The 27337-nt window shown below is 39.8% G+C and overlaps 1 protein-coding gene across 8 annotated transcripts in view; it reads left to right on the top strand.

The window, feature by feature from the left end:
* The window catches only part of LOC141083678 (protocadherin alpha-C2-like), a 564749-nt gene extending 538748 nt beyond the window's left edge, over window positions 1-26001 (top strand). For all 8 annotated transcript variants that reach the window (XM_073568062.1, XM_073568063.1, XM_073568065.1 and 5 more), the window contains exon 4: window positions 20021-26001. In XM_073568062.1, coding sequence (XP_073424163.1) covers window positions 20021-20328 — 308 coding nt within the window. In that variant the 3' untranslated portion in view covers window positions 20329-26001. The remainder of the gene's footprint in view (window positions 1-20020) is intronic.
* The last annotated feature ends 1336 nt before the right edge of the window (window positions 26002-27337 follow it).

Here is a 27337-nt window from a genome sequence, read left to right as displayed (position 1 = left end):
TGCATGTAGTATGTATGTAGCATGCATGTAGTATGTATGTAGCATGTATGTAGTATGTATGTAGTATATATGTAGTATGTATGTAGCATGCATGTAGTATGTATGTAGTATTTTATTTTTTTTTTTTTTTTTTTTTTTTAACATTTAACACATTAGCCGGATGATGGGACTACTACTGTCCCATCATTGGCTAATGTGTCAATCACTGTCATGGTAGCAGGCATCGCCAGATGGGACTTGTAGTCCCATCGGACGATGCTTGCACAGACCCCCGGACATCAGCACAGCCCCCCGGCAGGCCGGCACAGCCCCCCGGCAGGCCGGTACAGACCCCCACAGGGTGCACAGCCCCCCGGCAGGCCAGCACAGCCCCCCGGCAGGCCGGTACAGACCCCCACAGGGTGCACAGACCACCGGCAGGCCGGCACAGCCCCCCGGCAGGCCGGTACAGACCCCGGGCAGTCCACACAGCCCCCCGGCAGGCCGGCACAGCCCCCCGGCAGGCCGGCAGAGACCCCCGGAAGGCCCGAAATGACGGCGCATCATGATGCGCACACACCGCGCATCATGATGACGTCAGTCTGTCAATCAACTTTGAACTTCTGATTCCGATGCCGAATTCCGATATTGAAAAAATATCGGAAGTCGGTATCGGAATTCCGATACAGCAAGTATCGGCCGATACCCGATACTTGCGGTATCGGAATGCTCAACACTAGTCACGAGAAAACAATGTCAGAATCACCGGGATCCATGAAAGCGTTCCAGAGTTATGACCTCATAAAGGTACAGTGGTCAGAATTGTAAAAATTGGCCCGGGAGTTAACGTGCAAACCACCCTTGGTAGTGAAGGGGTTAAAGATCCTTAGTGTGCCAATTCATTAAAATACCCCTTTCGTGCCCCCCATAAAGTATGATGCCAACAAAAGTGCCCCCAAACACAGTATGATTCCCCCACAGTGAATGTCTCCATAGTACCTTCCACTCAGACAGTATGAGAATCCCAAGGTCCACCCGCCACAAAGCATGATAGCCTGACAGTGACCCAACACAGTATAATGTCTCCACAGAGACTCCAACACAGTATGGTGGACCCCACAGTCCTTCACAAATAGGAAGATGGCCACAACACAGTCCACCCACACAGTATAAGGCCCCCACAGCTCTTCACATAGTATGATGGCCTCCACACAGTATGATGGCCTCCACACAGTATAATGGCCGTCCACACAGTATAATAGTACTCCATACGGTGTAATGGCCCTCCATACAGTATAATTCACTCCACATGCCTCCATACAGTAAGATGGCCCTCACATACCCTCCACACAGGATGCCAGATCCTACAAAACCTTTTACACTGCATAATTGCAAACACACACAGTAGAATTCCCCCACATAACCCACCAAACAGTATAATTGCCACAGATAACCCTCCAAATAGCATAATGAAAATCACATAGCCCCCCAAACAGTACAATGGCCCACCACAAAGCCCTCCAAATCAGTATAAAGGCTCCCAACACAGCCCTCTAAACAGTGTAATGACCATCCACATTGACCTGCAAATAGTACATGGCCCGCTAAGCTGTATAATGCTATCTCCACATAGCCCTCTAAACAATATAATGATCCCCAAAATATACTCATGGATTTAAAAAAAATAGTATTCTTGACAGATCAATCACACCTACAACATTACATTTGTCTGGAAGCTAATTCCCCCATGATTTCCTGATGAAATGATACTTACTGCATGCAGAAATTGTGCAGTAATGAAACAGTTATATTGGAGTTAATTACATCCTATGTACTTATATTGATTTTAGGTCACATTCCATAGCACTTAATTATTTTAATGATTAGTTGAAGTGATACATCTGTGTTTTATCAGCTCCTGCATGTTAAATAATTACAGGTTCCATTTTATCTGGCAGTGAATCAATAGTTAAAGCAATTTGGAATTAGCTCATCTATTTCAGACCTATCCACAAAAGCATTATTGTTGGATTTTTCCCTGACTGTAGAATTTCCTTATTAAATGGTAATATAATTATTTGTCCCTATGAAAACATATTATCTTCATCTTTAATTTTCTGCGCACAATAAGCATCTTTTTTAATAGTTGAAAGGAAAACAGCTGCAAATTGGTTATAAAGATTTTACTAAAATATGAAGCCACCATTTGTCAAATATAATTATCAGAGTACTTTTTAATATAATTTTGATATGATATGGTCCTAAGATCATAAATATCCCAAAAATTAATAAAATACTTGTTACGGGCTTGCGGAACGCACCAAATAATAAAGATGGAATAAGGTGCATTCGCAGCCCGGGGTCCACCGTGCAGAGATGGGAAACTGCTGCTCGGTAATGGCGGAGAACTAAGTGAACACAGTCGGGATGTGCGCTGATCCGGTGTGCACAGGAGTGAACTCTGTTACCTCACAGAACCACTGAATCAAATGCCGGAGCCTGTTAATACTCACAGGGCTCGGCTGGGTGAGCACTAGCTAATGGTCACAGAACTCTGCCCCAGAGACTCAGGGCTAGAGTCCCTCTAGACCACTAGCACTTGGCGCCGCAGCTGCGGAGCCAGCAAGAGAACATATAAATATTAATTGCACCAAGTGCGAACTGCACCGCTCTGGCGGACACCACTAACCACCCAGAGCAGGGAGGAAAGTGCTTAACTAGCGCACGGCGCCACTGTAAGGAATTCTGCTGCTCGTGTGGTGCAGAGGTGCCTTGTGCTGGATGGCAATATATGGCGCTAATGCTCATGTGGAGAGCGGGATGTTCTGTGGCACATAGGCTATGCCACTACTGGCGCGGACTCTGACTCCGTAACCCCTATACCATACACAACCAAAGGGAGGGGATCATAATGAGTCAGTCACCAGTCTCATGAATCCATCTTCACACACACAACTACCCATAAGAGTCTATACTAGCGCATGGCCAAGCGGCCATGCGACTCTTTTACAGCGGTGTCCTACCGGGACCTTCCCAGTGGACCAATCAGAGCAGGAACGGGACCTGTGCATGTGACCTCCGACCTCCAATGTGAGGTCGTCCCACGGGCATGCTCAGTAGGCAAAATACAAGACAGTCCCTGGAGTGTCTGCTTGCTGCTGACTCAAGAATGGTGTTACAGCAGAGCCTGAAGGAGCAACCAGACACCTAGCATTAGCCTGGGCAAGATGATGGGACTGACGATGCTGAGCAGGAATCTCTGCGACTGCAGAGGAATGGGAGACGCAAAGGACATGGCTTGAGATTCCCCCTGTGCAGTGGGGGAAACTTGGCGCCTAACAATACTAACACTTATTTCCTGAACTTAGAATTTTCTTACTGTTATTAACTATGATCACATGACTTAATTTCGTTCCGATTGTTATGTGGGAAAACAACTGGGGACAGCACTGGGTCAGTGTTCGATAAATCTGTTCAGATGACCGTTTTTTTTGCACAAACCAAATTTCCACATGAAAAAAATTGCATTATGCATTAGTCTCTTCCATATTTTAGATGAGATTCGCCCATTCAAGTCTATAGGTGCATGGAAAAAAAAATCAGGTCCTATACGAAGCAACCGTATAGTATTCGATTTTTACAGATACTTTGCCTTTCCTAACATTGAAAACTGATTTTGGGCTTGCAAATTTTATTCACTGTATAAAAAATAAAACAAATGCTATAGAGATGCCATACAGATAACAAACGGATGACATTACAGATGAAAAATCATCCATTTTGGGGGGATGAAAATTGAAATATTTTTATACACTCATATGAATTTGGCTATTCTGTAATGTTTTAATGCAGTTTATCTGAAAGTGAATGCTTAACATATATATACAGTACAGACCGAAAGTTTGGACACACCTCATTCAAAGAGTTTTCTTTATTTTCATGACTATGAAAATTGTAGATTCACGCTGAAGGCATCAGAACTATGAATTAACACATGTGGAATTATATAACTAACAAAAAAGTGTGAAACAACTGAAAATATGTCTTATATTCTAGGTTCTTCAAAGTAGCCACCTTTTGCTTTGAGTACTGCTTTGCACACTCTTGGCATTCTCTTGATGAGCTTCAAGAGGTAGTCACCGGAAATGGTTTTCACTTCACAGGTGTGCCCTGTCAGGTTTAATAAGTGGGATTTCTTGCCTTATAAATGGGGTTGGGATCATCAGTTGTGTTGTGCAGAAGTCTGGTGGATACACAGCTGATAGACCTACTGAATAGACTGTTAGAATTTGTATTATGGCAAGAAAAAATCAGCTGAGTACAGAAAAACGAGTGGCCATCATTACTTTAAGAAATGAAGTGTCCCCAAGTGCAATGGCAAAAACCATCAAGCGCTACAAAGAAACTGGCTCACATGAGGACCGCCCCAGGAAAGGAAGACCAAGAGTCACCTCTGCTGCAGAGGATAAGTTCATCCGAGTCACCAGCCTCAGAAATCACAGGTTAACAGCAGCTCAGATTAGAGACCAGGTCAATACCACACAGAGTTCTAGCAGCAGACACATCTCTACAACAACTGTTAAGAGAAGACTTTGTGCATAAGGCCTTCATGGTAAAATAGCTGCTAGACAACTACTGCTAAGGACAGGCAACAAGCAGAAGAGACTTTTTGGGCTAAAGAACACAAGGAATGGACATTAGACCAGTGGAAATCTGTGCTTTGGTCTGATGAGTCCAAATTTGAGATCTTTGGTTCCAACCACCATGTCTTTGTGCAACGCAGAAAAGGTGAACGGATGGACTCTACATGCCTGGTTCCCACCGGGAAGCATGGAGGAGGAGGTGTGATGGTGTGGGGGTGCTTTGCTGGTGACACTGTCGGGGATTTATTCAAATTTGAAGGCATACTGAACCAGCATGGCTACCACAGCATCTTGCAGCGGCATGCTATTCCATTCAGTTTGCGTTTAGTTGGACCATCATTTATTTTTCAACAGGACAGTGACCCCAAACACACCTCCAGGCTGTGTAAGGGCTATTTAACCAAGAAGGAGAGTGATGGGGTTCTACGCCAGATGACCTGGCCTCCACAGACACCAGACCTGAACCCAATCGAGATGGTTTGGGGTGAGCTGGACCACAGAGTGAAGGCAAAAGGGCCAACAATTGCTAAGCATCTCTGGGAACTCCTTCAAGACTGTTGGAAGACCATTTCCAGTGACTACCTCTTGAAGCTCATCAAGAGAATACCAAAAGTGTGCAAAGCAGTAATCAAAGCAAAAGGTGGCGACTTTGAAGAGCGTAGAATATAAGACATATTTTCAGTTGGTTCACACTTTTTTGTTAACCCCTTCTTGACCAATGACGCCACATAGGCATCATGAAAACCTGTGCCAATCTGACCAGTGATGCCTATGTGGCGTCATGACTTCAAAGCCCCCCTGCTGGTCGGGTGACAGGGGTCACTAAAAGGTCACCTGACCCGCAGATACAGGGGGCTTTGCTCTTCACCACAGGGGGCATGGCTTCGTCCCCACGTGGCTACGATCGCTCTGATTGGCTGTTAAAAGTGAAAGAGCCAATCAGAGCGATAGTAATATTCCATCAATGAAAATTGATGAAATATTACAATCCAGCCATGGCCGATGCTGCAGTAGCATCGGACATGGCTGGAGACCCAGATCCGACCCCCCCACCACTCATGGGGCTGATCGGCCACCGATACCATCTGACGGCGGCAATGTGCCGCCGCCATCATCATCTGCTCCCCTCCCCTTCTCTCTGCTCCCCCCACCTTCCCGACCCCACCCTCACCCCCCCCAGTACCTCCAATGTCACTCACCGGCTCCCGATGTCCCGCCGTCCTGCTTCATGGGCGCCGCCATCTTGGAGAATGGTGGGTGCATGCGCAGTGCGGCCGCCGGCTGCAGATTCATTCATTCATTTTGATCACTGTGATAAACTCTCACAGTGATCAAAACAGAATGAAAATTAAATAAACCCCCCCTTTATCACCCCCATAGGCAGGAACAAATAATAAAATAAAGAAATTATTTTTATTTTTAATTTTCCATTAGGGTTAGGGTTGGAATTAGGGTTAGGGTTATGAAATAAAAAAAGGAGAAAATAATCCAGCTCACCTTACTGCCTTGCTGGTAGAATCAAAATCCTGCGCACGGATCTGACTAGGCAGTCAATCAATAGTGGAAAGGAAAAAGGAAAAATTCCAGCGCCAGAAATGGAAAATTAAAAATCCATTTATTGTGCCAATGCATATTAAAATTCCAGCAGGTACAGCATATCGGTCGGATGACTGCAGAACAACGCGTTTTAACGCCTCAGGTCTTAATCATGTTCTGAACATGAACATGATTAAGACCTGAGGCGTCGAAACGCGTTGTTCTGCAGTCATCCGACCGATATGCTGTACCTGCTGGAATTTTAATATGCATTGGCACAATAAAATGGATTTTTAATTTTCCATTTCTGGCGCTGGAATTTTTCATTTTTCCTTTCCACTAGGGTTAGGGTTAGGGTTGAAATTAGGGCTAGAGTTAGGGTTGGAATTAGGGTTAGGGTTGGAATTAGGGTTAAGGTGGAATTAGGGTTAGAGTGGAATTAGGGTTAGGGTTAGAACTAGGTTTAGGGTTGGAATTAGGGTTAGGGTTGGAATTAAGGTTAGGGTTGGAATTAGGGTTAGGGTTAGGGATAGGGTTAGGGGTGAATTGGGGTTAGGGTTATGGTTAGGGTTGGGATTAGGGATAGGGATGTGTTAGGGTTAGGGCTGTGGTTAGGGGTGTGTTGGGGTTAGGGTTGGAGTTAGAATTGAGAGGTTTCCATGTGTTTAGGCACATAAGGGGGTCTCCAAATGCAAGATGGTGCAACCATTGATTCCAGCCAATTTTGCGTTCAAAAAGTCAAACGGTGCTCCCTCCCTTCCAAGCCCCAACGTGTGCCCAAACAGTGGTTTACCCCAACATATGGGGTAACAGCGTACTCAGGAAAAATTGCACAACAACTTTGGTGGTCTAATTTCTCCTGTTATCCTTTGGAAAATAAAAAATTGGGGGCTAAAAAATTATTTTTGTGGAAAAAAATGATTTTTTATTTTCACATCTCTGCGTTATAAACTTCTGTGAAGCAATTGGGGGTTCAAAGTGCTCATCACACATCTAGATAAGTTCCTTGGAAGGTCTAGTTTCCAAAATGGGGTCACTTGTGGGGGGGTTCCACAGTTTAGGCACACCAGGGGCTCTGCAAATGTAACATGATGCCCGCAGACCATTCCTTCAAAGTCAGCATTTCATAATGTCACTACTTCCCTTCCGAGCCCCGACGTGTGCCCAAACAGTGGTCCCCCCACATATGGGGTACCACCGTACTCAGGACAAACTGGACAACAACTTTTGCGGTCCATTTTATCCTGTTACCCTTGTGGAAAAAAATTGCTGGCTAAAAATAATTTTTTTTGAGGAAAAAAATGATTTTTTATTTTCACTTCTCTGCGTTATAAACTTCTGTGAAGCACTTAGGGGTTCAAGGTGCTCACCACACATCTAGATAAGTTCCATGGGGTGGTCTAGTTTCCAAAATGAGGTCACTTGTGGGGGGGTTCCACAGTTTAGGCACACCAGGGGCTCTGCAAATGTAACATGGTGCCCGCAGACCATTCCATCAAAGTCAGCATTTCAAAATGTCACTACTTCCCTTCCGAGCCCCAACGTGTGCCCAAACACTGATCTCCCCCCACATATGGGGTACCAGCGTACTCAGGACAAACTGGACAACAACTTTTGGGGTCCTGTTTCTCCTGGTACCCTTGTGAAAATAAAAAAATGTGCACTAAAATATAATTTTTTGAGGAAAAAAAATATTTTTTATTTTCACAGCACTGCGTTATAAACTTTTGTGAAGCACTTGGGGGTTCAAAGTGCTCACTATGCATCTAGATAAGTTCCTTAGGGGGGTCTAGTTTCCAAAATGGGGTCATTTGTGGGGGTGCTCCAATGTTTAGGCACACAGGAGCTCTCCAAACACGACATGGTGTCCGCTAACGATTAGAGGTAATTTTCATTTCAAAAAGTCAAATGGTTCTACTTCCCTTCTGAGCCCTGCCGTGCGCCCAAACAGTGGATCCCCCCCACATATGGGGTATCGGTGTACTCAGGACAAACTGGACAACAACTTTTGTGGTCCAATTTCTCCTGTTACCCTGGTGTGGTGAAAAAAAAATGGCATGCTAAAAAATCATTTTTGAGGAAAAAAAATTATTTTTTATTTTCACTGCTCTGCGTTATAAACTTTTGTGAAGCACTTGGGGGTTCAAAGTGCTCACTACACATCTAGATAAGTTCCATAAGGGGTCTAGTTTCCAAAATGGTGTCACTTGTGGGGGGTTTTCACTGCTTAGGCACACAAGGGCTCTCCAAACACGACATGGTGTCCGATAACGATTGGAGCTAATTTTCCATTCAAAAAGTCAAATAGCGCTCCTTCCCTTCTGGACCCTGCTGTGCGCCCAAACAGAGGATTATGACCACATATGAGGTATCTGTGCACTCAGGAGAAATTGCCCAACAAATTTTACCAGCCAATTTATCCTGTTGCCCATGTGAAAATGAAAAAACTGAGGCTAAAAGAAAATTTTTGTGAAAAAAAAAATCCTTTTATTTTACGGATCAATTTATGAAGCACCTGGGGGTTCAAAGTGATCACTATGCATGTAGGTAAATTCCTTGGGGGGTCTAGTTTCCAAAATGGGGTCACTTGTGGGGAAGTTCCAATGTTTAGGCACACAGGGGCTCTCCAAACGCAACATGGCAACCGCTAAATATTCCAGCATGTTTTCCATTCAAAAAGTCAAATGGTGCTCCTTCCCTTCTGAGCCCTGCCATGCACCTAAACAGTGGTTTATGACCACATATGAGGTATCGGTGTACTCAGGAGAAATTGCCCAACAAATTTTAGGATCCATTTTATCCTGTTGCCCATGTTAAAATGAAAAAATTGATGCTAAAAGAAAATTTTTGTTGGAAAAATTAAAATGTCCATTTTTTCTTTCCACCTTGCTTTAGTTCCTGTGAAACACCTGAAGGGTTAATAATCTTCTTGAATGTAGTTTTGAGTAGCTTGAGGGGTGCAGTTTTTAGAATGGTGTCACTTTGGGTATTTTTTGCCATATAGACCCCTCAAAGTGACTTCAAATGTTAGGTGGTCCCTAAAAAAAATGGTTTTGTAAATTTTGTTGTAAAAATGAGAAATCACTGGTCAACTTTTAACCCTTATAACTTCCTAACAAAGAAAAATTTTGCTTCCAAAATTGTGCTGATGTAAAGTAGACATGTGGGAAATGTTATTTAGTAACCACTTTGTGTCACATAACTCTCTGGTTTAACAGAATAAAAATTCAAAATTTGAAAATTGCAAAATTTTCTAAATTTTTGCCAAATTTCTGATTTTTTCACAAATAAACGCAAAAATTGTCGACCTAAATTTACCACTAACATGAAGCCCAGTATGTCACGAAAAAACAATCTGAGAATCGCTAGGATCCATTGAAGCATTCCTGAGTTATTACCTCATAAAGGGACACTGGTCAGAATTGCAAAAAATGGCCTGGTCATTAGGGTCAAAATAGGCTTGGTCATGAAGGGGTTAATTATATAATTCCACATGTGTTAATTCATAGTTTTGGTGCCTTCAGAGCGAATCTACAATTTTCATAGTCATGAAAATAAAGAAAACTCTTTGAATGAGGTGTGTCCAAACTTTTCGTCTGTACTGTACCGTATGTATATATATATATATATATATATATATATATATATATATATACTGTGTATATTGTGTATACACAGCTCTGGCAAAAATTAAGAGACCACTTTCAAATGTTCAGTTTGTCTGATTTTTCTCTTTATAGGTATATTTTTGTGTAAAATGTAAATTGTTCTTTTAGTCTATAAACTTCTGACAACATGTCTCTGAATTTCCAAGCAAAAAATTTATTTTTTTCTGACAAAGAGAAATGGAAAAATGAAAAAAAATACAGTTCTTTCAGACCTAAAATAATGCAAAGAAAAAAGTTCATAATCATTTAGAAACAGCAATACTAATGTTTTAACTCAGGAAGAGTTCTGAAATCAATATTTTGTGGAATAACCGTGATTTTTAAAAACAGCTTTCATGCGTCTTGGCATGCTTTCCACCAGTCTTTCACACTGGTTCTGGCACCAAAATTTAAGCAGTTCTTCTTTGCTTGATGTCTTGTGACTATCCATCATCCTCTTGATTACATTCCAGAGATTTTCAATGGGGTTCAGGTCTGGAGAATGGGCTGCTTATGACAGGGTTTTGATGTGGTGGTTTCTTATTTTTTGCTAGGGCTGTATATAACTGCTTGAAAAAGGCTTTTGAAGCCGAAACATTGCACCATGCCATGTGGGCCTAATAAAGTCCACTCTTACATTTTTTTGCTAAATCTGGAGTGCTGCTTCCCATTTTTTATTCCTGTATATTTGGCAAGTATATGGATTAGTTGCCGGGAGGCCTGTGCACCCACTTGATTGCATTTGCTCTTCCATTTTTTCTAACTATATATAATATAGTGATGGCTTCCTAGCCGAAGTTTCCTGAAGAATGGAGCGGTCACTTCATTTCACCACGTCACAACTTTCGAAGCCTGAAGTGATTAAAAGAATTCACAAGAGACAGAATATATGTGTAGCAAGTCGTTCTGACATTGCTTTGCATAGGTTCGTTCTTTTTAACATTTATAGAGCATTTTTTCATGCTGGTTCCTGGCGGAATCTGTGTGAAAAAGACGCCATGTGCACATAACTTAAATATGCTAAAATATAGAAGCACCACACCAAAAATGCAATAGTTTTGTAAAACTGGCCACAATTTTGTGAAAATCCGAGTAGAAACTTCTAGAACTGTGTGACATTGCCTTATTCCTTTATCCAGAGATATTATAAAAAAAAAGTAGGGAAGATCACTACCGTAGTTAAAATGAATGTTCATGTGGATCTTAAGGATTATATGTCCTGATCAGCACAAGAAATCTAGTAAAATAAGAAATCTTAACATATGAAGATCTCCATGCAGCAGAAAAAGACAGACAATCAAGTAGATAATCATCTTATTTTACAGTTTTTTTGTGTCTGTAATTTCTCTAATGGAGAATATGGCCCATGAGGATTATTCTAAATATAATACCATCCTGAACTTGTGAACTGGGCAATGTTCAGACGCAGAGTACTAGAGCTGCTTAAGAATTCAGGTTTCCTTCCAGATCATTGCTTATCCACTGTGTCTGTTTTTTTTAGAGTTAACTCTTGAAATGTTTGCCTTTCCAAATGCCTTTATGAAAAGCTTCTGCACTGTCTGTGCCAAGTCCACAGTAATCAGTGTTAGGGGCAAGGTCATGCTCTCAATCGCCTTGTCTGATGAGGATGATGCTGCTAAATGAGGCGACGTAACGATAACCAGAGGACAGGCTTATTAGACAACATTGTGCTCATTCATTTGATGTTTATCTTGAGCATTAATGTGTAACTTAGGTCATCTACAAGCTTTTACTGAATTTTTCTATGTCTATGGTACTGTGCGAGCTTGAGGTAGAAGCCATTTAATAGAATCTGTTCATTGAGAAAAGCAATGACCGGAATTGTATGCATTGGTGAATGAATGGAGGGTGGGGCAGTTTTTCTGCAGAGAAAGCCTGTGTGATAGATAGACTCTGTCAGACAAACATTTCAGATTAAATCACAAAATAATACATATTTTATAATGCAGCTAAAAAGTAAAGCTTTAATCCCTACTAGATTGCATTTTGTTACCATTAGTGGATAATCTGAATGGGGAAGATAAAAAAAAGCAAAGAGTGCTGCTGGCACAGCGAGAATTCATATGGAAAGGGCATACTAAAAATAGACAACCCTGCATCTGTTCTCTACGTGTAGATCTGATGAATGAATACATTAAGAACCGGACGCGTTCCAAATAATTACAGGGAAATCTAGCCTGTGTGTAATTGTACCAGGAATATCAGGAAACAACTGTTTTTTTCTGCTTTAGGTTCATGTCAAATTCTCAGCTTTTTTGTTGTTTAAATTGCAACTATTCCAAAATATGCAACTATTGATTGATTGAAGGATTGAAAGAAGGGAGAAGGATCTATTTCTCCATGTATAAACCATTCCTGGCTTTGGCTTCTAAATCTGCATAAAAAAACTGAATGTGCAAACATACCCTTCTGATAGTTAAAGGACTTGTCCAGTAGAACAATACTGATAACCTAACCCTAAAGGAATGGCAAACTGTATGGGTGATGAGAAATTGTAAGCGATTGAGACTATTTAGGTCTCTTCATCAGACATATCTGAAGAGTGGATCCAGTTGGATAAAACCCATTAGGTGGGCTGCGCTGCTAGGGTAAACTGATCCTTGAACAATAATGGTAAGGGTTATTTATTTATAGCGCATTTCAACGCTGTACTGGTGTCTTCATTAAATGAGAGAAAAATCTTATTATCATCATTGTTGAAGAATTGGTCTACTCCAGTAGTGAGCCACCAACCACACGGTAGCAGTAGCTGTTTTTCCTGTCACAACTCCACCAGGGGAGTATAACCAGCATTTACCCACTCCCTCCATAGAGTATCATCATTGTGTGTGCTCTACCACATCTAGATATTTGTTCAATATTTGAAGAAACCATGAACAAACACAAGAGGAGCCTAATATGGATCCAAAGTAACGGGAAAACACTCATATACCATATAAGACAGCAAACAGTGAACCAGGAGCCACCTAGGTTCTAAAACAGTGATAATGCACTTCCCAAAATGTAAGAGGATCCCAAGATTTTGCTTCCTTTCTCATATATTTCACATGCACAAAAGCTGTTGTATCCCTCAATGGACTAGTGGCTTTGATGCTCTTTGAATACTAGAGGTGGTCTTTCATTTTACCCTTGTGCATGTTATTGTTCTCAGCCTAATTGTAGTTGCTGTCTGAACACTGATGGTAATGTCCATGTAGCCAATGCTTCTAGTGGAGAGCAAATTCATGAAATAACCAAAGGAGCAATCTACTATTTTCTATTGTGTTTAGGTTATGTGCACACAGCTGTTTTCCGGCTTTTGGGTGCAAGTCTGCAATCGTTCAGCACTGTGCGCTATGAGGATACTCCGGCAAGGTGGTCATGTGACTGTAAGTATGCAATTTGCATACTTCTGATCACATTCTGACTAGACTTGTCTGGCCTCGCTCAACACACTTGCATGGACTGAGTCTGCACACGTCTAGTCTGCAAATCACATACTTGTGGTCACATGCCCGTCGCTCCGGCTGCTAGCACAGGAGAATCTTCACAGCGCTTGTACTGTAGATGTGTACCATAAGGATGGATAACCCATTTAAGAAAACAGCAGAACGGCAGTGTTTTTAAAGGCAAAGCTGCTTCCAGAAAGAGCTGTTGGTCTTTTTCCTGAATCGGCTTTGCTGGCTTTTTTGCTGTACTTTTTGTGCCGCTGGCGTCATTTCACTATAGTTTAAACTATGACTAGCCAGCATCTTGCTGGCAGAAGTCACCCAAAGAATGACCATGCTACTTCTTTTAACTGCTTCATTGTTTCCTAACCCTCAAGTGGTTAAAAGAAGTAGCAAGGGATGGACCATGTGCACAGAAATGTCATTTTTGTATTGCTGTGCACCATGTTAATTTTTTTGCACCATTTTTGAGATGTTTTTGCAGGAGGATTTCATGCGGAATCCACCTGAAAAATACATTGTGCGCACATACCCTAATCATATGGCATCGATCAGCAAAAAAAACTCAGGAAGGTACACCGTAGACTTATGTCCATGCCGTATGGCACTAGAGTCTTTACAGAGCCATAATATAGTAGTCTGAGCCCTAAAGCATTGTCCTTTCTTATGAACCATCACAAGTCTATACCACCTGTCCCTCTGGAACTTTGCAATCTAAGGCTAATAAACTCCAGGATTCCTTATTCCATAAAACCATTATGTTAATAATACATATGTAAAAAAAAAAAGTTGCTCCAAAGTGGAAACACATTTTAATATCAAACTTCTGTCTCCTTCTAGTTTTTTGTAGATAGATAAGCCTTACCTATTAAATGTTATTACTCTTTGTATGACCTCAATAAGTTTTGACAGAGATTTTATTAGACCTATGGAGAATCAGATGCATTGAAGCTACCAACAATGCTTCAATTGACAGATAAAGATCTGTAATGTCCTGTGGTAAACCAGACAGAAGTTTAATTTCCTGAAAAGACAGATAAAGCTGAGCTCATAAGCAAATCTGGTTAACTCTGTGTTGGATTAGGATTTGCAGTGTCCTCTTTTCAGTGCCCGAAAATATAGCAGTTTACATGCCCTAATTTTGTAAATCATTATATAATAATATTAATTACAGAGGGTTATAGTTGTAATGCTAGAACCATATGTCTGTGTTTTGACATGAACTAATCTATTTACCATGTAATTATGTTATTTTTCTAACTAAAGAACATAAAATAGAATTAATACCAATTATAAATTCAAAGAAGAAGACAATAATTATCAATTATTATCTAGATATTTTGGTATACTTTCCATATTCTTTTGATTATATTCTATCTGAGAAACCTATTTTCAGATGCACTACTAGGGTTTGTAAATATGAGAAAGAGAGGTCCCTTGTGATTTATTTCTTCGACAAAATAATAATAATACATTTTATTTCTATAGCGCCGACATATTCCGCAGTACTTTACATTTCAGAGGGGACTTGTACAGACAATAGACGTTACAGCATAACAATAATCACATAGATCATAACAGATACCAAAAGGAATGAGGGCCCTTCTCGCAAGCTTACAATCTGAGGAAAAAAGGGAGACACGAAAGGTGGGTGGTAACAGTTGCCCTGATTGTATGGACCAGCCATAATGTTAAGTGTGTAACAGTACAGACACAGAGGACTAATGGATGCATAACGCATGTGGGAACATGATGCAGGGAACCTGGTTATGGTGAAAACTTTTGGCTGTAGGGATAGATTAGGTTAATGTGTTGAGGCGGTAGGCCAGTCTGAATAAATGAGTTTTCAGGGCACACTTAAAATTGTGGGGATTGGGGACTAATCGTGTTGACCTGGGAAGTGCATTCGTAAGAAATGGCGCAGCACATGTATAGTCTTGGAGACGGGAGTGGGAGGTTCTGATTATTGAGGATGCTAACCTCAGGTCATCAGCAGAACGGAGGGCGTGGGTAGGATGGTATACTGAAACAAGGGAGGAGATGTAGGGTGGTGCTGAGCCATGGAGAGCTTTGTGGGTGAGGGTAATAAGTTTTTACTGGATTCTGGAGTGGATGAGTAGCCAGTGTAATCACTGGCACAAGGTAGAGGCATCAGTGTAACGATTGGTGAGGAATATGATCCTGGCAGCAGCATTCAAGACAGATTGGAGGGGGGATAGTTTGGTAAGAGGGAGACCGATTAGAAGAGAGTTACAATAGTCGAGACGAGAATGAATAAGAGAAAAAGAAAGAGTTTTTGCGGAGTCAAAAGTAAGAAAAGGTTGAATTCTAGAAAAGTTTTTAAGGTGCAGATAACAAGAGCGAGCCAGTGATTGTACGTGGGGGACAAAGGAAAGCTCGGAGTCAAGCATGACCCCAAGACAGCGGGCATGTTGCTGGGGAGTAATAGTGCAACCACACACGGAAATGGCAATGTCGGGTATAGGTACATTAGTAGCGGGAGGAAACACAAGGAGTTCAGTCTTTGACAGGTTCAGTTTCAGATATAGTGAGGACATGATGTTAGACACAGTGTTTAGACAATCGCTGGTGTTTTCTGGAAAGGCAGGCGTGATGTCAGGTGAAGAAGCATATAATTGGGTGTCATCAGCATAGAGATGGTACTGGAAACCAAATGTACTGATTGTTTGACCAATAGGGGCAGTGTACAAAGGGAAGAGGAGAGGGCCTAGGACTGATCCTTGAGGAACCCCAACAGTAAGGGGAAGATGAGAGGAGGAGGAGCCAGCAAAAGATACAGTAAAGGCGCGGTCAGAGAGATAGGAGGAGAACCAGGAGAGAACGGTGTCCTTGAGGTCAGTGGAACGGAGCATAGTGAGGAGGAGCTGATGATCCACAGTGTTGAATGCTGCAGAGAGATCCAAGAGAATTAGCATGAAGTAATGACCATTTGATTTAGCTGTTGGTAGATCATTAGAGATTTTAGTGAGGGCAGTTTCAGTAGAGTGTAAAGAGCGAAAACCAGATTAGAGAGCGTCGAGAAGAGAGTTATCAAAGAGATAGCGGATAAGACAGGAGTGGACCAGGCGTTCCAGGAGTTTCCAGGACAAAAGAGCGGTTCTCACTATGATAGCCTAATATATACACTACCGTTCAAAAGTTTGGGGTCACCCAGACAATTTTGCGTTTTCCATGAAAACTCATACTTTTATTAATCAAATGAATTGCCAAATTAATTTAAAATCTAGACCAGACATTGACAAGGTTAGAAAAAAAAGATATTTGTTTGAAATAATTTTCTCCTTCAAACTTTGCTTTTGTCAAAGAATTCTCCCTTTGCAGCAATTACAGCATTGCAGACCTTTGGCATTCTAGCAGTTAATTTTCTGAGGTAATCTGGAGAAATTTCACCCCATGTTTCCAGAAGCTCCTCCCACAAGTTGGTTTGGCTTGGGCACTTTTTGCGTACCATATGGTCAAGCTGCTCCCACAACAGCTCAATGGGGTTGAGATCTGGTGACTGTGCTGGACACTCCATTACAGATAGAATACCAGCTGCCTGCTTCTTCTCTAAATAGTTCTGGCATAATTTGGAGGTGTGCTTTGGGTCATTGTCCTGTTGTAGGATGAAATTGGCTCCAATCAAGCGCTGTCCACAGGGTATGGCATGGTGTTGCAAAATTGAGTGATAGCCTTTCCTATTCAAAATCCCTTTTACCTTGTACAAATCTCCCACTTTACCAGCATCAAAGCAACCCCAGACCATCACATTACCTCCACCATGCTAGACAGATGGCGTCAGGCACTCTTCCAGCATCTTTTCAGTTCTGCATCTCACAAATGTTCGTCTGTGTGATCCAAGCACCTCAAACTTGGATTCATCTGTCCATAACACTTTTTTCCAATCTTCCTCGGTCCAATGTCTGTGTTCTTTTGCCCATATTAATCTTTTTCTTTTATTAGCCAGTCTCAGATATGGCTTTTTCTTTGCCACTCTGCCCTGAAGGCCAGCATCCCGGAGTCACCTTTTCACTGTAGAAGTTGACACTGGCATTTTGCATGTACTATTTAATGAAGCTGCCAGTTGAGGACCTGTGAGGTGTTGATTTCTCAAACTTCAGACTCTAATGTAATGTAATGTTGCTCAGTTGTGCAGCAGGGCCTCCCACTTCTCTTTCTATTCTGGTTAGAGCCTGTTTGTGCTCTCCTCTGAAGGGAGTAGTACACACCGTTGTAGGAAATCTTCAGTTTCTTGGCAATTTCTTGTATGGAATAGCCTTCATTTCTAAGAACAAGAATAGACTGTTGAGTTTCACATGAAAGTTCTTTTTTCTGGCCATTTTGAGAGTTTAATGGAACCAGCAAATGTAATGCTCCAGATTCTCAACTAGCTCAAAGGAAGGACAGGTTTATAGCTTCTCTAATCAGCCAAACTGTTTTCAGATGTGCTAACATACTTGCACAAGGGTTTTCAAGGGTATTCTAACCATTCATTAGCCTTCTTACACAGTTAGCAAACACAAAGTACCATAAGAACACTGGAGTGATGGTTGTTGTAAATGGGCTTCTATACACCTATGAAGATATTGAATTACAAACCAGACGTTTACAGCTAGAATAGTCATTTACCACATTAACAATGTATAGAGTGTATTTCTGAATCATTTAATGTTATCTTAATTTTAAAAAACTGTGCTTTTCTTTCAAAAATAAGGAAATTTCTAAGTGACCCTAAACTTTTGAACGGTAGTGTAGGTCTCACACACACGAGCATATAACACGGCCGAGTGCTATCTAATGTATTATCGGACAGCACTCGGACCAGTGTTATACTATGGGGCAGTGTAGATCTGCACTGACAGAGTATGAGCCGAGTGTCACTAGCATAATGAAAACCAATGAGAGAACATACGGCCTTCTGACCACAGCCAAATACTTTATTATTTGTACTATAAGATGCACCTCATGATTAAGCAGAAGAAAATGGGAAAAACTTTTTTCCTGTTATTTAAAACTTCCCTGGTGGTGTAAAGTGGAGGGGTCATTATCACTAATTTTAATGTACTAGGATAGAATATGGAGGTAATAAATCTAATGTTAGTGCTTCTCTCCAGTGTGTGTATTATACACATACAGCTCTGCTACATATGCACATATAGACATACCCAGCCCTGCTACATATGCACATAATGTACAAACCTAGCTTTTCTTCATATACACATATACATGCGCACCGAGTTTGCTATATATGCATATATAGACACACATCTCTACTACATATGCACCTATAGACACACAGCTCTTCTAGATATTCACATTTAGGCATATACAGCCCTGCTACATATGCTCATATACTTACACACAGCTCTGCTACATATGCATATATAAACACCCAGCTTTGTTACATATGTACATAAACATTCACACAGCTCTGCCACATATGCACATATAGAATAAAACTAAGGAAAGAAAAAAGCGCAATAGGGTCTTATCTGGGTGGAAACTAGAATAAATTCATTGGAATCTACTCACCTTTTCCAGGGGGGATAAAAGCATGTAAATCAATGTCAGCCTGCTGCACCCCCGAAGGTTCACAGATGTGACCGCCAATATAACTCCTTTTGGATAAGAGATTTAAACCAGGCTTACTGTGCGCTGCTGAGACCAGGAAAAAAATCACCACTTGAGAAGTTTAACTATTTATTCCCAACGCGTTTCAAAGTGAAAAAAACACTTCTTCTTCAGGGGATGACTATATGTCATCCCCTGAAGAAGAAGTGGTTTTTTCACTTTGAAACGCGTTGGGAATAAATAGTTAAACTTCTCAAGTGGTGATTTTTTCCTGGTCTCAGCAGGCACAGTAAGCCTGGTTTAAATCTCTTATCCAAAAGGAGTTACATATGCACATATAGACATACACAGCCCTGCTACATGTATATAGACTCAGATCTGTTACATGAACACTACATGCACATATAGACATACGCAGCTCTGCTACATGCACATTAGATGCACATTAGATGCACACAACTCTGCTACATGCTCTTACACTATATATAACCATGGATAGCTAAGGTCTTGCAATGCCTGCAAATGAGGAAAGAGGCATAGCGAATCAGGAAAACTATACAACATTTCTAATTGGAGGTATTAATGAATATTATTATTATTACACCTACTATGTATTGGGATAGGATCTTAGAGGCGAGAATATGCCTTTAAGGACTATTCAGGTCATGTCATATATTTTTTTTAATTAGTATATTTTTTGTATTCTAGAGTCTGTAGACAGAGATCTCAGAGCATAATAAAGTATACTAGATTTTCATTGAAAAAAAATTGATCCAAATGAAATTTCCTTGGCAAATTTAAATTAATTGCTTATTTTGAATTTTGACAGATTCACTCCTCATCAATTTTACATCTGCTGACTAGTACTATAAAGTCTATAAAGATTAAATGTTATTTTATGTTATTATTATTTTGAACATCCTTCAGTTTGATCTCAATCCATGACGACTTGATGGATGAACTGTAGGAAGATCGATCTTGTGCAAGTCTAGATAGGTCCACCAGTGTCTTCTCCGCCGTTATCTTGATAGTATCAAAATTGTAATTATGTTATGTAAATGTTGTTCAAAATAATCCCCATAATTCTTAAAACTTTTAGTCAAGGATTTCTTAGCTTTGTCTAAAGTTGTGTAAAGTTATACCTGTATACTTACATGATTATATTAAATAAAATTTACATCTTTAACTTTTGCAGAACCAGAAGGAGGAGAAGTGTCTCCCCCTGTAGGAGCTGGTGTGAATTGCAACAGCTGGACCTTCAAATATGGACCTGGCAATCAAAAACAACCAGTACCACCAATACCACCAGATTTTCCGGAGAATTTTATTATCCCAGGATCCCCAGCCATCATTTCGATCCGCCAGGATCAACCTTCAGCCCAAGGTCATAAAAGTAACTTTATAACCTTTGGCAAAAAAGAAGAGACTAAGAAGAAAAAGAAGAAGAAGAAGGGAAACAAGAACCAAGAGAAAGGAAATAATTCGACCGACAATGATCAATGAAAGGAGATCGAAGCCAATTATAATCCCATTTTTGTAAGAAATAATGTAGCAACAAAGTTAAATTTCTTCCTATTGTTAATGCACCTTCCTAAGAACAAAAAGACTGCAACATTCAAGCCTGGAAATCTATACATATATGTCTATATTATTTACCAGATTATGTCTTAAAGCTTTATTATGTCAAATGTTTAACCATATGACACTAGGCTATTGTCTCTCACATCCAAAGAACACAGTGGCAGTTTGTGCATATATTATAGTAAGTGACTGTTAACACCCACGTCTCTGTAAATAGTTACCATGTATTGTACAGAAAATGCATTATATCCTGTTAGCCATGAAAGAAGATGACAGTATAGATTTCAGCCATATGAAAGAAGTAAGGGTACCGTTACACTTAGCGATGCACCAGCGATCCCTACAACGATATGGATCACTGGTGCATCGCTAAGTGGTCGCTAGTGAGCTGCCGCACAGGCAGATCTCACCAGCGACATAACAGCGGTCGGGGGTCGCTACTTACCTGTCAGACACGGCGATCCTGACGTCCTCCTGCCCGCGTCCACGCGTCGCTCGTCGGTGCCACAGGAAGCCCAGCAGGAAGTGCCCGATGAGAAATGATCCAGGACGTTCTCGCGCGACCAGCGATGAGCAGCGGGGGAGCCGGTCAGAGGTAAGTATCAGACATAGCGATATCGCTAGCAATATCGCTGCTACGTCTCAAAATCGGTGACGTTACAGTGATATTGCTAGCGATATCGCTATGTGTAACGGGGGCTTAACTCGGGGCAAAAATGGAGTAAAACAGAGAGGAATCACTAAGTAAATAGGTCAATAAAATTCATATCATTCCAAATATTACAGATAACGAGATTATCTAAATTAGCACTATTGTACATTAAAACTCTATATCAGTAAACACCATCATTTACATTATTATCTTCATTATATTTAAAAAAAACTTTGAAAAAAAGAGTGAAAATGTTACATTTAAAGGAATTCCTCAGGAATCAATATAGTTAGTCTACTACCATATATGGGTGTTTGCCCATGAAAAAAATCTGTACATAGAAATTTCCTGAAATTAAAAAAAGGCAAATTATAATAAAATAAAAAAAACTTAAACAAATGTAACTATTCAGACATAATGAGATATTAGTACTGAGCTTACATTTTAATAGCCTTTTGAATAGTACATTGGAAGGCTGGTGCCAAATAATATCTTACAATGTGGAGTGGGATGCAGATTGCTTGATGCATTTTGTGTCTTTTTTTGACAACTAAGTTATGCTCTGTTCGCACCCTGCTATATTTAAAGTTTAGTACAGATGTAAAGAATACTTCCAATGTATTGATTAAATGTTTAGTACTGGCACATACAACTGTATGCCTCACAGTCACTCATTAACTTTGTTTCAAAATGATAAGGGACACTGTGAGTGATACAAGTGCTGCCCCCTGATGACGATTTGTTTAAGTGTGGTGATAAGAGATGTAAGGCGGTGCTTCTATCACTTACCCTGCTTCTATTACCGCCCCTGGTGACATCTCATTTTGCAGCAAGAAGCTGTGGCTTATGGGAGGAAAAGCAGAGTGTCTGTATCTTGGCCACTTATCTTAAAATGTCTATCAGTCCCATGAATTCAGAACATCTTCAGAGAGTGGCAATGAAACAAATAAATTACCATAGTGGTACGCCTTGATGACATTGTTTTTCAGGTGAGATGATAAATGCTGTTGGAAAATGAATGCAGCCACAATCTTCTGATGACGCATCATTTGACACCCTCCTCAAACAAAAGATCACAGAAAGTAAAGTAAAAAGACACATTCAGGGATTAGCAGGATAGGCGGAAGTGTAGGGTCTTTTACAATATAGCAAATTACAAAAGTGATTAAGATGTAAAAATAGATATTTAGATTACATCTTTTAGGTCTTGGACCACCCCTTAAGACCCCATACTCATTAAATAAAAGTTAGCAGAAATGACTGATTTCAATTATAACATGCAATTGTCATCTGTTTAGGTGAAACCAACCCATGCCAAACTACAAACAATCATTATCATTCACATACACCAATTGGTATACCAGATTTGTAAACATTTGTTGCCTCATTGGCCAACAAAAGTCCAACTTGAACGATGCTATCTGAGATTCTTCTTTTCCCGCTCACATTTTTATGACCGTTGATTCATCACCTAGTTTTGGTATTATGTATATTAACATCTTTAGCATCATATATAATATCTTTGAAGTATTTTCTTACCTACACCCTAACTAAATTATGATACAAGTGAACAATGCATTATTGAGAATGTTGAACTGCTGGTGCGGCATTGTCAATTTCTGTTGACTAAGTTGTCACAATCATTGTGTAAATCAGTGTATTGTAATGCTGTATTTCAAATAATGTATGTGACAAAAAAGGAATTTATTCTTTAAAATACATTGTACTATATATTGATATTATATAAAATTGGGGTTCACATTAACTAATAAGACATATTTAAGGTAAGACAGCGAACAATGTTAAGTTACTACTTATTCTCAATATTTTACAAATTCATAAAAAAACAATAGTGTACAATAATCTGTACTGAAGTAGATCTCTACGACTTCCATGCAATAATTGCTACTACCTTGTTTTAATTATATTTGCAAATCAGTTGCGTACCATGCACTTTCCATCTTGTTATAAACATACATAGGGTTCATGCAGATGACCGTATTTTCTGTCCGGGTGCGATCCAGCAAAACATCGGATCACACTCAGACCAAAGTTATTCTATGGATCCATGCACATGTCCGATTTTTTTAGGTTAAGTCTGAATAAGTTAAAAATAGCAGCATCCACAATTTTCATCCTTAAATCGGATTGCACTTGGCCATGCAAATCAGTGAGTCCATGGAAATCAGCAGACTACACTTTGTTGTCTTCTGAGTGCAGGCCGATTTTCACCAAATGACAGAATGGATGACATAGAGATTTTTTTTTCCATCTTCTCATCTGAGAAAATCAGATCCTACTCTGGTCAGAGTCTGATTGGCATATTCGGACCTATTTTCTCAGTTGAGAGACAATCAGTCATGTGACCCTAGCCTTATGTGAAGAAATTAGAAGAAATAAAAATGCAAACATATAAATAAATCATCATTTGCGATACATTATCTATTTGCTATAGAAGACTTTGTTCTCAGTTAGACACGTTGAGGCAGTTGAATCCAGTTACGTAACTTTTATTACCCTTTTCTTTGAAATGCTTAAAAAAATAAATAATCTTTATTTTTTAAAGAAATTTTAACTATTTTAATTTTCTATTTTTGATTTTTATAATTTAGTACACTTTCAAAGTAATTATTGAATTTATAAATTTTAAAATGTATATTATGATATATCATAAAAGGAAACTATCGCTAAGTTTTTGGTAACTCATCTGTAGTCAGCATTAGACACTGATTCTAGTGATCTATCACTTACTTGGCCAGGCTTTGGATAAAATTAATTTTATCTGCTGCACATCGAGCAGTTCTCTGAATGCTGAGTCGTGTATAACTCCACCCACACCATTGAGTGGCAGCTTTCTGTGTACACAATGCATAGGCAGAAAACTACCAATCAGTAGTGGGAGCAGGGTAATATAGAGCTCATGAATATAGAGGACTACATGGAAGCAGGTTTACTAGTGTTCTAGTTATAATATACTGCTGATAAAGCTGTGATTTTAATAAAAATACAGACAGCAGCCCAGTAGGTGATACATCACTGGAATCAAAGCCTCTTGTTCTACTTTATGCGACTCTCAGATTAGTTGGCAGAAAGCTGGTGACAGATTAGCCTTAAATTTTATTTTCCTTAATTGGTCTCTTTAGATCAATCATTTTTAAAATGCAAAGATTGCATTAAAAAAAGAATATAAAATTGCATCAGATATACCCGTCAGGTGCTACAGGGCTTCTATAAAGAATTGGAATTTGTGTTTCTTTGGCCTCTTTCACACTTCAGTCTTTTGACGTCAGTTGAAATCCGCCGTTTTTAGAAAAAAACGGGTCTGCCATTTTTTTTGGCGGAATCCATTTTTTTCCCATAGACTTACATTAGTGACGGATGGTCGTCCGTTGCATCCATTTATTGACGGATCCATCATAATTTTGGCGTCCGCTGTCTGGAGTGGACGGACATTGAAACGTTTTTTATGTGCGTTGAAATGGCGGATAGCAACAGATCCGTCGCTGTCTGCCATGTGCTATAATGGACGCCTATGGGCGACGGATCCGTTGCAAGCCGTCAATTGACGGAATCCGCAAACAGATTCTGCTTTTTTATACTGAGCATGCCCGGAAGAGCTCCATTCATGTAATTTAAACCCAAAAGACGTTCTGGCACCGAAAAAAATTCTCTCTCTCTCCTTTTTCCAGACTTCCGTTCCTTTAAATTTCATACACTGGTGGCTGCAGCGGATCCGTCCAAAATGCGGATCCGGTGCATCCGTTTTTTGCGAAGTGGAAGCGGATCCGTTTTTCACACTGACGGTTTGCAACTGACGTCAAAAGACTGAAGTGTGAAAGAGGCATTTCTGGCATATGTAAAGCAAATGTCAAAAAATTAAATAAGTGGGCCACACATTTAGGAACTGCAAACTTGTAAAATACAGATAAGATTCTGTAAAAAACATAAGTGTAATGATTAACATGTGGTGCTAACTTGATTAGTGGAGGCCATTTTTGATTAGATGTCTTTGCCAATTTAGACAAAAAGATAAATAACAATAGACATCTATCTGTAACAGTTACATTAGCTGTATATTAAAACCTCTCTCATACCTTAGATGACTTAAGATAATTAATGTTTGTGAATTCGCCATGTTGCTAGTTACTACTTACTGATATGTAAAACTCGATGTAGACCTTGTGCTGTACTTTAAAAAAAAAGAAAATAATAAAAAAATGTGAGAGGACATGCACAGAAAAAAATAATTTCCTTCGACAAGGAGACTTTTTTTCAACTAAAACTTTTGTACAATATGCTGTATATTTGTGAATGATATAAATAGGTCTTTTCTGAAGGCCAGCTTGTTTTTCAGTGACACTTTCACAATAATCGCAGAATTTGCGAAATCCTGTATATTGTATTGTTCACTCAACACCACTTGACTTCTATCCGATCACCACGTGGCCAAACATTGCATGTGTTAATGATATACAAAAAAAAGCTTACTGTAAATCTGCACACTTACACTAATATCTCTGGAAACTTAACTTTACTGCAAACTTTCCATCATATGAAAATGTCACATATATACTTACAGATGACATAATCTGTATATATTGATATTACTTTTTGTGGGTTGCTGCATCTCACAAATGGGTTTTGGTTTCATTTTTGCCTTTCTTAGAAAAGTACATGAACTGCCAAGTGTATCACACTGCAAATAAAAACAAATGCTCCTATGCTCCTAAGAAAGTCCAACATATATTTATTCTGTGCTTGTGTATGTGAATGCAAAATGCTACTATCAGTTATAGCTGACCTTAACTGTTGAATGTAAATCCATATATTTATTTCTTTTTGTACACTTGTGAAAAGGTGAAGTAGTGTTGATTTTTAATTAACTGATGTTCATCTTTTTGATTTCAAATTACACAATAAAATCTTTCTTATTTCAAAAACTATTTGGTGGTCCCTTCTTTTGTATTTTATTTGTAGACACGATGAAAATAAATATCAAAAGAACTTTGCTGTCATTTTATGAATCTATATGTATATTTGTAAGGTTTTAAAGAAGACCTGCCACCATAACTCAGGAATGACTTTGCTCAGCTTAGGAACAACACTTCTCCTGTAGTCTTGATTGAAAATCGCTGATAAAGTTCTTCCATTGATAGATTTGCAGATCTTCACTAGGCAAGTCAAAATTTCTTAAGTAGGGAGTGATGTCACATTACCTGTCGACTGCGGGAAAGAGCACCGTTTGACTCTACCTGACATTCAATCCATCTCTTACGAACGTAACCATTTCCAGGGTTGAAGTGGCAAATACCTTAGAAAGTGAGGGGACCTGTCCTTTAAGAACCTCACCCTTTTTTCCTGATTCACACTAAATAGATTACACCCTTACCTTGTCCAATATACCTAAATCATTAGAAAAAAATAAACAATGTGTATTATGCAAAACATAAAAAATTACAAGGTTTTAGGAATTATGGTTAGGTTCTGAACCTTCTTCAATGATTATATTCGTGCATGACGTAAGCTCCAGCTGCATGATATCCATAAAATGATATAGTAGCTACTATATAACTTTCCAAAGGGGGCTTGTGACATTTATGCCGATTGCATCAAAAATATTTTTTTAATGAATTATGAATAGAAAATAATGTTTAATGGATATCATGGAGCTGGATCTTTTTTCTTGATCGATTGGTTTTCCTGCTGCACCGCTGTCCGTGCTCCATGCTTCCATGCTCCGGATTCCTGTCTACATATGGGTGAGCTGACAAAGCAACTTTTTTGTTCTCTTCTGTATATTCATGCAGTTCTGTCTGGTTCTACTGTATCTGGTTAGCCAGTCTCTTCACTCTCCAGTACACTCAGCCCAATACCAGGAACATAACAATATCCAGAATCAGAAGGACTATCACTGGATTGATAAGGAGGTGAAATAATGAGGTAGCCTTGTGGCTGTAGCCAAGTACACAGTCAGACCAGGACACTTTGGAGACTTTAATAATAAGGAAGAGGAACAGCATCCGGTCTGGGTGAAAAATTGTATCAAAAATTTATTCTGCCAGTATAAAATACAACGTTTCGGCCATATTGTGGCCTTTTTCAAGTATCACAATATGGCCGAAACGTTGTATTTTATACTGGCAGAATAAAGTTTTGATACAATTTTTCACCCAGACCGGATGCTGTTCCTCTTCCTTATTTTGGACTATTGTTCATTTGGGTCCATGAACCTTTGAACTGGCATCCAATCCTCCGTTGTGCTGTCGGCTGCTTTTTGCT

This window comes from Dendrobates tinctorius, unplaced genomic scaffold (genome assembly GCF_039654945.1).
Source record: "Dendrobates tinctorius isolate UK_male_01 unplaced genomic scaffold, ASM3965494v1 ptg000020l, whole genome shotgun sequence".
NCBI classification, from domain to species: Eukaryota; Metazoa; Chordata; class Amphibia; order Anura; family Dendrobatidae; genus Dendrobates; species Dendrobates tinctorius.
The sequence above is the reverse complement of the archived record's forward strand: the minus strand, read 5'-3'. Positions and strand labels throughout refer to the sequence as shown.